The sequence below is a fragment of the Neltuma alba genome, unplaced genomic scaffold, assembly GCF_004799145.2.
Source record: "Neltuma alba isolate B1F8T4 unplaced genomic scaffold, ASM479914v2 tig00011642_pilon, whole genome shotgun sequence".
In the NCBI taxonomy this organism is placed as follows: Eukaryota; Viridiplantae; Streptophyta; class Magnoliopsida; order Fabales; family Fabaceae; genus Neltuma; species Neltuma alba.
This window is the reverse complement of record NW_021636290.1, coordinates 256251-267480: the sequence shown is the minus strand read 5'-3', so window position 1 is coordinate 267480 and position 11230 is coordinate 256251. Positions and strand designations below refer to the sequence as shown.

The following is an 11230-nucleotide window of genomic DNA, read 5'->3' as shown; positions in this document are numbered from 1 at the left end:
GTCACCATCGCCTCCCTTTTCCTTCCCTTCTTCACCAAACCCTCCCATCCCATCCCACCCTTCCCCTCTATTCCTCTTTCTCTTCTTACCCTTTTCCTTTGTTTCTTTTTTCCTTAAATATTTATTCATCCATATATATCCTATCACTAATATATTCTGATAGTTTATTATAATTTATTCATGATCAGCATTTAATGATAACTTTCATGTTGCCTATTTGTCATTAAGGTTTTTTTTTCATGATTACATGTAATATTTCCAAAAATAATCCTTTCATGATGATTCATCTACTTAGAAATATCTCAGATCAAAAAAAAAAAAATCTAATTATAAATATCAAGGAGGTCACCCCTGCTGATGTGATGTTGGAGTGAGACTACTCCAGTGACTCTAAAACCCAAATCACTTCACAAATGTCCCCCTTCTATATTCTTATTCACATGATAATGCGTCATATAGAGTGTTTAATTTTTAATTTTTTTTTGGGTTTGAGACACACTACCACCAAAATATTTTTTTTTTAAACACGGATTTGAGATATTTTATCCAGGCTTCCAATTTAGGATCATGAATGATAATTCCGTATTTCAGATCAATACTGTTGAAATAAAAGATCTTCTCTTATGATTTTAAAATCTATAGAAAAACGATTTTGTTAGACAGTCTTATGCATAAGAAATTATAAGATTAAAACGGAGAGAGAACAAGGAGGCGGGGGGAGGCGATGGTTGGGATGAAAAGGCGGAAAAGGTTGGTGCAAATTAAAGCGGGGAGACGAAGAGGAAGGAAAAGAAAGGCAATTATTCAATGTTTATGGAGTTTGTTAAGTGTTGACCTTATTACCATTGGCAATATAATCAATCTTGAATCTCAGACTTGTGGGCGGTCGGTAACCATTTGTTCCTTGTCCATTACCTATATTTTGAAGCCAAGTTATGCATTCCTTCCGCTCCCCATCACTGCCAGCAAATTCAGGGTTATATATACTTCGATTTTGTTTTCCTTTTTCGGAATACAAAAGAGTCATGAACTTTAACTTAGAGGTGTTACTGAAAAATCCTTCATTACAGAATTCTTTTAGTTAGCAGGAAGCCTGAAACTAAAAAGAAAGAAAGGTGAGAAATAAGGCAGTCACAGTCTTGTCCTTCCCCTTTTTGCAGCTCCATTATCGTGCCCATTAATACAGAGATCGCTTTCGGGAGAGCAAGTTGAGGTGCCTCCACGTCGTCACGGCCCCACCGGCTGTAACTGCATTAGTTCCGTCTCCAAATTATGCACCCAATTCTGCAGCTACCAATTATGATCCCATTGCCTTCTTCTTCTTCTTCTTCTCTCGCTTGTATTATGCTCGCCCGCCACTGCTACTTTACCAGTACTGTGATGCGCTTATTTACTTGGCCGGTAACATTATGTGGGGCTGTTTTTTTCCAAAAAAATAAAGGGTAAAAAAAGAAGCAGATGCTGCCGGCTGATGAATACATTGTCTGCCCTTCCAAAATTATCCGGGCAGTCGAAGCCCTGTCCTATTTATTTGTACTCCATGTGCTCACGGGAAATGCATGCTTGTTAAGAATATTATTATATTCTACTTCATTTTGTATGCCGGGCCAATTTCAAACCAATACAATCACGCAGCAAACTCCTTGTATGGCGACGTTTCACAATTATATATGTATATATATGACATGTAGTAAAATATTGTTTTGTTGTTAGCGTAGCTTTCACCGATGAAGAACTCAAAAAAAGTGTCTTCCTGTTCACCAGAAAAAATAAGAAAAGGGTGTCTGCCTCACATGTAGGCAGAGCGACGCTTTCAAGTGGTGACAAAGAGAAGTGGATGGCAGTGTTGGGGCAACGAGGATAGTGAGCGCGTAATCGAACCCGACTCCCAGATCCACGTCTTATTCCATTATTACATTTACCCGCCGCCTCCACTAAAATAAAATCACTCTTAACCCCAGAACACCAACATGATTCGCGGGCAAACATGTGCGTGAGAGCGTGAGCGTCTGACATCGGTAACAAGACCCATGAGCTCAGTGGCGAATTATTGTGTCCAACCCAAAATGAATTACGTTATTATTATATTGAAAGACAGAAAAAGGAGGACACCGCGCGCAAGACGTGTATACAAGTCAGGTGATGAAGTAGGGGTTTTTATTTTATCCTGGCCCTTTCTGGCCTGGCCTGAATTTAACACGATTGAGAGTTAGGATTATCACTATATATCCCACAGTGATAACAATACAATAGAAACATATAAAAAAACAAAAACCTACGCTCAGCCGGACACAAGGTTATGAACACCTACTCTATGGGCGGCTCAAAACTCAGATCACACAACCAACTAACGGGGCATTCAATCCAAGTATACACACTAAATCACCATGGCACTGGGGGTAGGTAGCTGCCACGTTCGTCGCTCGCCAGAAACTTTTGAATCACATCACATCGTCTCTGTACAATGGACATCCCCCTGCCACCAACCGCAGGGGGTTGCCTTCCTATGCTTCTGCTTTCGCAAATTAACTCCTTCCCTCGAATTTAACCATCATATCATTACAGAATTATAAAACTATAACAACGCCATCATTCCAATTTTTTTTTTTTTGCCTGAACACCGCCATCATTCTAAATACGTATACAGTGCAGCGAAATAGAAACTGATCTTTATTGCCCTTTTTCTTCGTTTGTCTTCCTTCTCCTCCAAACGGTATCGTATCAGAGGCTTTGCAAATCTTGCCGGCCGCAGGAGGAACTCAGCGGAGTCATGTCCATGGGATAGCTGCCCAGTACTCTCAAGAAAGAAGTAAACTCCTGCACCTCTGCCAAGGCGTTCTGGGCCCTCACCTCGGCCATGGAAGCTTCAAAATCCACGTAGAACAAGTATTCGAAGTGCTTCGCAGTGCCCACATTGGCGTCATCCACTAGCCTGATCGGACGGTTCCGGTGAGGCCTGGACTCGATCTTCGTCAGGCTAATGTTCCTGAATGCGAACGCCGACAACACCTTGAACAATACCGACGTCCCTTTGTCGTGCGCGAACACTATGCTCGTCTTGAACGGCCTGTCCGTACGGGGAATAATCGGTTCTCGGGCGAGCATAACAAATCGGGTCACATTCCCCGGATCGTCCTGGATCCCGTCCGCCAAAACTTGCATTCCGTACAGCTCCGCGGCACGCGCGCTCGCGATTGCCGCCGTGTCGCGGAGGTTGTTGGTGGCGATGAACTCCGCGGCACCGGCTGTATCGTCCACGGCTTCACGTGCCACGTTGAGGCCGAGCTTGGTTAATGTGTGCTCGCACTGAGCCAGGGCTTGGGGATGCGAAATCACGCGGGTTAGGTACTCTTTCCGGACTCCAGGGAGAGCAAGAAGGCAGTGATGGACCGGAAGTTGGACTTCGCCGACGATGTGGAGACGATGGCGGAGGAGGAGGTCGTAATTCCTGTGGATTGAACCGCCTAGAGAGTTCTCCACGGGCAGAACTGCTCGATCGGCGATCCAGAGCTCGACGGCCTGGAAAGCCACCTCGAATTGATCGCAAGGAATGGCTTCGCAGTTGGCATAGGCCTTGGCGGCGGCGGCTTCAGAATACGCTCCAGGAACCCCCTGGTAAGCGACGCGAAGCTGTGAGCCGTGCATCGGAGCCGGCGAGAGGTCCGAAATCGTGAGAGGCTTGGGCGGAAGAGGCCTGTTATTGTCGGAACCGGGTATGTTATCGATGGGAACCAGGCTGAGATCCGTGAGGGCGGAAGTGTGGCCGTTGACGGTGGGGGCACCGTTATTACTGTCGGGGGAGGAATGTTGCTGAGAGACAACCTTGCTGGCCAAAATGGCGCAGGAGCTCTGCCAGTCGGTGCGGTTGGAGGAGACTCCATGGGAGAAGCCGGGAGATTCGAAGCCGTAGCTGCATTTGACAACAACGGGGGAGGGAAGGGGGCGAGTGGGGATCGGAAATTGAAGAGAATGGGAAGGGGCGGGGGAGAGAGAGCGCATGTCGAAGATATGAGGAGGGAAGTGGAGAGGAAGCAGAAAGGAAGGGAGCGAGCGGAGCCAAGCTTGGTGTTCTCTTGAAACAAGGGAACGTCAAGCTGAGAGAAAGAGAAGAAGCTGAGGGCTTTAAATATAAAATGGGAGAGGATATGAGAAGAAGCCAAGGCGAGCAGAGGAGGAGCAGGCATCCCAGAGGCCCCCGTGCTTTCACACCACTTGTGGTTTGGTCAATCCCACACCTACCCCGCCCAGCTTTCCCTCCTTTTGGGTTAAAACATGTCATCATATTACTAATTACTCCCATTATTACGAATACTAATTACTAATCTTATTAATATTAATATCACACGAAACCAAACCCAAAAAACCTAACCTTATGTTCCCTGCCCTATTGAACCTCATTGATTTATTGTAATTAATGTAATATTGATTTTTGTTAAGAGTATGTTTAAAAAGTTTCTCAATTTTTTTTATATATTTAATGTTTAAGCCAGTGAGATGATTAAACAATTAATCATATTTCTTCATTTCCTAAATTTGGCACTCTTTGGCGACGTCAGGTGATCTTGACGCCAGAAAATTTTCTCAAAGATGATGCGTTTGAGTTTGGACACGTACGCCGCCAGTTGGGCCCCTATGTGACAAATGAACACGTGTGTCTAAGTTCAGTGCCAACTAAACTGAACGCAAGGCACGGGAATGGACCCAATTGTTTGGATACCAAACTCTCTCGCCTTTCCTGGGTTACCAATTAACCCCCCAGTTCATTCCCCAACTGAATTAATTATTTAATCATCTTTTTATTTAATAGTAATTTGCACAGCCTGTATGCAAAAATTGGCGATTATTTTAAGAATTCGCAAATGAATAAAACAAAAGGTGAGTGACAGAAGCTTTCTAGTTCTCGAAGGACGCCTCTTATTTCAGAAAAATCCATCATACAACGTTAAAATGACTAGTTTTATATTGACAATATTCTTCGTGTGATTTTATATTTAAGACTAGACTTAATACTTTCTAATGAGTATATAGAGGAGATATTTGTAATTTTGCACTGATGGTGTTAATTAGGAAGAAATAGATTTTTTTTCCCCGAATTTTAAACTTATTTTAATGAGGTAACTAATTTTCAATGATCTTTATGAGAGAGATAAAATTGATCTATGTTTGGATCGAGAGAGAGTAGATCAAAATATTGTGGGGTCGGTTTCTTTTTTTCTTTTTTTCTTTTTGGGGTGTGTGTGTGAACGAAAACGCGACTTCCACTGAATAAGAAATGAAGCGCCTCTGATGGATTGTGGTAGGGAAGAAAAGCATAGAAGATGCTCCACCAATCATTCGGAGCCACGCGGAGCATTTGGAATTGGGGGCAGTCATCATACGTAGAATCATTGTCTCCCAACCCTCTTTACCAAATACTATATTCTCCGGATGGTTGCGAACTATCACGAACATTCTTATCAGCATCATTAAAACCCAATTAAGATAAGTATTTTCTTAATCTTATTCGTGCATACCGGGGCACAAAGCTCTCTTTGTTATGAAGTTACCATCAGCCCAAAACTTGTATTTAGTATTATTTATCTAATTAAATGGTGTAAGCTGCAAGGTCGAGTAATTACATTATTGAGGCTTAACACTTTTTGTTTGACAATAAAAGCTAGTTGTTAGTCTTTCTTCTGAAACGTGATAATATTAATAAAAGTAATTATCAAATATATTTTCTAGACTCCAAATTGTATGGGAAATCAAATCAATATTAATATCACATTAATATAGAACCCATATACAATGACAACATTCGCAGGTTATATACGTTGGCAGCCTACAAGGACCATGGATAATTTCTTGTCTTATTATACATTTCATACAATTCCGTACAAGATTGTTTTTTTATTATTGTTTTAATATGTATATATTTTTGCCTGAATATATATAATGTTACACATTTCATTAAATTCATGCTTTGAAAAACAAAACAATATTATAAACATGCTTGATTTATTTTTCTGGTCCCGTGGACACCACAAATTCGAAGGTATGTTTGAGATAGATAACGATCTTTACTCTTTTTGGCTGAAAACAAAAGAGCTTTACTCCATCCTTTTTTTCATCCTCTTATTCTGTTCTTTTTCAAAATCTGAATCGGAAGAGTAGACTTTTTCCGTCTTTATTTAAATATCTGCTGCACGAGGGGCTGCGAGCTGTAATGGAGTTTGGACGCACACTTCTGAGCACGATTACTAAATCATTTGAATCTCAAGCTTTGAACAACATACAAATTACCAAATATAATTTACGCTGAAATTCGTCTGCCTACTGATAGAAAGTTAAATCTAAGATGATGAAGTTGCATCCAACAGCAAAAGAATTGAACTTTAAAATATAATATTATATATACACCGCCAGGATGATGAATGAAATCCCGCCACAAAGGAAGCAGGGAGATTTTGAATAAGGAATGAAAACTACATACATGGTTAATCTATCGAGTGACAGATGGTTAATCCATCTTGAATCTCAAAGGACACAAAATATCTCCACCACAAAACCTATTTTGCCAAGACATCTCATCCCGCGTCAGAAATTTCCAGAAAGCCATACAGATATGAAATGAAGATGTCGTGAGAATGGGTGTCCCTCGAAGAGGACGTGATTTTGATGAGCCAACAAATATGGCGTCTCAGAGCCCAACCCATTTCACCCACCTGAAAACTTTGCCAACTCGGAAGGGCAATCCATAGTCTTTAGCAACAGAAGGCTCACTTCTAGCAGCCTCGGCTTCAGTCCAATCGTACACCCCCCGTTCTTGCCTGCTCCCAGGTACTGTGTTATCCAGAATAACAGCCACAACAAACGCTACCACCATGTGTTGTGATAAAAGCGTGTTCCCCACATAGTTCAACTGCCAAAACAACATATTAACTCATTTCTCACAGTTTCTGATGAACTCTAAAGTACGGTCGCTTTTAATCAACCAGTATTCAGTTCAAGTGCTAAAATAAAACGAAGATCATAAGAACAAAGCTAATTCATTTACATTCATTGACGAGTTCACTGTTTCACCACGTCCTTACTTATATCTTTTAGTTTTACCTTGTAGAAGGAAATTCACCTTTAGAAATGAAGCTTCCCATATCACCATTAAATAAGAACTTAAGTCTCCGCTGTCTTCTGCGAGATCATGGAGATTTTACCAAGTTTGATCACAAGGTAACTTTTCTTTCCCCCCCCCCCTTTTTTTTTTTTAAAAAAGGAAGATCAATATCCTATCTAACATCATCAGAACGAAACAAAAAGAATTCGCTGCAGACAAAGGACATTACAGGATAACACCAAAGACATACCCCTCCGGATCTGCTATGAAAAGGCCCGTGGGAAGCCACAATATAGGGTTGAAAATAACTTGGCACGGACATGTTGGAATTTGGAGCTATATCATACTGTTGAAAGTAGGCAGGTATGGAGAGAGAGAGAAACAACGACAACCCAATAATAATCACATTGCGAGAGCTTCCAGCTTCACTATAACGTAGATTTGACAAGCCCAGAGCAGCGAGCATTGCGCACATAAAGCACAGAAGAGCAGCAACTATCACGTCAGGAATTGAAGCAATCAACCCCCCAACCTTACCTGTTACATAGCATCAATATGTTCAAACGATGATATTAATCGAGCTCAGAATCGTGAATTTGAATGGAAAAGTCATTCAAATAATTTTTCATTCAAATAAATGCTTCCCTCGTCCTCACGAGGCACCCATTCTCAATATCATTGCAAACACCATAAGTTTTGCTGAATTTCGCAAGAGAAGAACCTCTTACTCAAAATAATTGGATAGAGTACCATAGATCAGTTGAAGAAATTTCAATATTCTTACAGTGGAGGAAAAAAAATTTACAGGACAAATCCAAGGATAAGATTATAACATGCGTAGAGTGAGCAAGCATGTTAAATAAAGTCATACATCACAATAGGTAACTGCGAAAACCGAAACAAGATAAACACTTACCCACAAGAGACAACACTATCAGAAAGCAAGCACCCAATTCAACTGCCCTGCGGCTTCCCATTTTAGTCACAGCAATTGTGTGAACATTTTCTGTTAGTGTGGTAAATCCAGTTCCAGTTCCCCAGAGGCCAGCCAATAAACTAGAAAGTCCCTCCAAACCAATTCCTCGACTAAGAACTCCAGGAGTTGGAGGCTTGGATGCTACCAACAATGAAGATGCATGATAGGAACCAACCTGAAGAGTCAAAGCAAAGGAGAATGAAAACAATATAGATTGATTCAATAATAGTAGTATATGGAGAAAACTGCAACAAAGAGTCCATCACTTCAATTCAGGGACCAAAAGTGATTAAATTTGAATAATTTATAATAATAGCACAAGCAAGGTAGAATAAAATAAAAACACAGGAAACATAAAAGGAAAAGACAACGAACCCACCGAATCAACTGATGAGACTAAGGATACCACACACATAACAACAGCCACTTTCCAGTGGAAGATTGGAGTTCCCCATTGTAGTGGATAAGGAAATCTAAACCATGGGGAAGATTTCAATGCGTGAGAAATATCAACTCGACAATACTGCGTCCTCAGGACATGGTTTCTGCAGTGGTCTGATACCATATTAGAGGCAGGTATGTTTATATCACAGCCTTTGTAGCTATAAGCTCCTGCTTCAGTCAACAAGAAAGCAATTGCCCATGTGATTGCCAGACCCAAAGGAACCTGGTAGTGAGGTGACATAAAAATGTCAAACTTATAAGAATTATTTTGTGAAACAAGGTAAGTCAACTACTAAAGAGCATCTAATTTAGAGCAATAATATTGAACTTACTGCAAATATTAGAAATGTACGGTGACCAAGAACAGATATCTTGCGTAGATGCTGAAGATACAGAGAAAACAAGTTTTTTAGCATTTTATAGCAGTGCAATGGAAAAGGCCTCACGTAGAGTAGGAATTAAGAAGCTAGAAATTAGAACGTTGATAAAAGTTAAAGTTCCATTTCCACACTTACAAGAGAAAAAACAATAACTACTAATATCTGTACTACACCAATCTCGAGGCATTTGCCAAGCACAGGAAAACCATAGCTGAAAAACGAAAGTCCAACAGCAGCAATGGTTGAGCACACAACCACAGGATTGATCAACCTGAAAAGAGAATTCAGAGCGAGGCTGTTATCAATTTCAATGAACTCTTAGGATACAATATTTCCTCTTAAAACACTAATAAACAAATTTCTTCAGCAGATAATTGAAGTGGTCTCCCCAAAAGATATTTTGAAGGGCCACCACATAAATCCCCGTTCAAAAGTTCAGGCCCCCGTGTGAACCCTTTCTGACATTTAATCAATTACAGGGCACATTCGCAACTAAAAACCTTGCAATCATGTCTTTCCTTATTTCTTGTAGTCACGACAATTGTAAGTGCTGTTGGGCAAAAACATGAAGCTGGCACTAGTATTAAAAGAAACAGATGAGCAATAAAACTACAAAAACCATACCGTGCTAACAGTGTCATGAGTCCAGTATATCCAAGTAAAGCCTGAAAAGCTGATCCAATAATAATAGCACCTTGTAGTTCTTTCATTATATGCTTGAATTTCTATAATTTAAGAGAGAAGTCAGTTATCTTGCATTCAGTTAGTTAATCATAAAATTGACGGCATGCGATGGAAAGTGAGAAAGAGCACTAATATAACTTGTGATATAAATTGTTGCGAGAGAAAACAATATGGTTAGAGTGAACCACAATAATCAAAATCATATCGACAGCATCAAATTGGAACGGAGGACCTACATTTTCATTCAATCCCTGGAACTCCGGGGAGTTGATTATTGCCAGTGCTGGAGCCAGATAAACAAAAGAAGGGCCCTGTACAAGGGGCAACCTGGACCCAAAAGTAGTATGCAAAAGTGTGCTCACTCCCGACATGAAGAGCACTGTAGATATCACCGCAGAAGTATCCTCCTATAGCCACTAACACATCAGACGGCAATATGCACATAATTACTGGCTACAAACGAGATGTGAAATGAAGAACAAAAAGAGTTATTTACAATCACTCACTTGAGTGCCCCCCATGGCAGGAGCGATGACGAGAGGAATGACAATCAACGAACCTAACATTGAGATGTAATGCTGCATACCGTATAGACCAATGGGAACTACAAAACCGGGGGAAAAGTATCGGCATATTTCAAACTCTCAGCCTTAGGGAGAGATAATCTCATTATCTCATAATTCCATCATAATTTCAAGTCGTGATGAGTTAGTTATCCAGTTAGCGACTGAAAAAGAAAGACAAACACGTCTTACCAAGACCAGGGGAATCCCGGAGCTCATATCTCATTCGGGACCGCTTTGACGCTAGCCCATTCTCTTCTACAGACTGAGGCAAGACATCGATCACTTGCTCGCGCCTTCTCGAACTCCGCGGCCTCGACGACTTGTCCACCGGCTTTACTGGTGCCTCGGCACTGGTACTGGGAACCGAGCGCGTAGGCGCTTCGTCAGGATCCCTGAACTTCACCGTGTGTTCCTTCTTTGACGGCGGTTCAACCTTCTCACCTCCGGCCTCGCCTTTCCCGGCCAGCGATGACCTCGCCCGACCCGCTTCAAGATCCGGGTTGGCTGGAGCCTCTCTTGGCTTGGGCTGCAAGGTTATCTGACCAGAATCGCTGGCATTGGTCTCGCCGGAGAACTTGGGCTTAAACCCGGTCCTCTTAGCCCAAGAAGACGGTAGTGTTGCCCTGGTATCGGGCTCCGGCGGCCGCGGACCGGGAGGCTGACGGGTGCTGGGATCGGATATTGACATTTAACAGCAAAATATACTAGCTGCGTTTAGCTTGTGTATGCCTGCGGATCTGATCACTCTGGTAAAGTCTTGCAGAAATGCACATGAAAGCCACAGAAATGAAGCTCCACTGAACTCGTGGGCAATGCCGTCGCGCACATGCAGTTGTACAGAAAGATTGATCGCGTGTTGGAGTTGAGAAGGAGATGGTGAACTGATGAAACGAGAAGAGTACAGAAACGCGTGCGAGAGTGAGTGAACTGCTACTCAATCAAATTCCTTGATATATGCAGCAATCTATCAATTTTCTTGGTTGCGGAATATTTCCTGTTTAAAAAAGTATCCGCTAATTGAAGATATTTACAGTAATCCCATTGACCCTCTTAAATCATGCCGGAAAAAATTAGAGGTTTCGCTGGA

The 11230-nt window shown here is 41.7% G+C and overlaps 2 protein-coding genes across 2 annotated transcripts; both read right to left on the bottom strand.

Moving 5' to 3' along the window:
* Positions 1–2055: 2055 nt before the first annotated feature.
* Positions 2056–4144, bottom strand: LOC114716101 (arogenate dehydratase/prephenate dehydratase 6, chloroplastic-like). Its single transcript, XM_028901039.1, has one exon. The coding sequence runs from the start codon at positions 3997–3999 to the stop codon at positions 2722–2724; it is 1278 nt and encodes a 425-aa protein (XP_028756872.1). The 5' UTR covers positions 4000–4144; the 3' UTR covers positions 2056–2721.
* Positions 4145–6291: 2147 nt separating this feature from the next.
* Positions 6292–10881, bottom strand: LOC114716091 (nucleobase-ascorbate transporter 12). The gene is made up of 10 exons (XM_028901029.1): positions 10333–10881; positions 10084–10181; positions 9814–9984; positions 9518–9618; positions 9029–9164; positions 8846–8896; positions 8449–8736; positions 8010–8244; positions 7344–7630; positions 6292–6901 (listed from the first exon to the last, which is right to left on the bottom strand). Exons 1-10 carry the CDS (start codon positions 10829–10831, stop codon positions 6680–6682), a joined length of 2088 nt encoding a protein of 695 aa, XP_028756862.1. The 5' UTR covers positions 10832–10881; the 3' UTR covers positions 6292–6679.
* Positions 10882–11230: the final 349 nt, after the last annotated feature.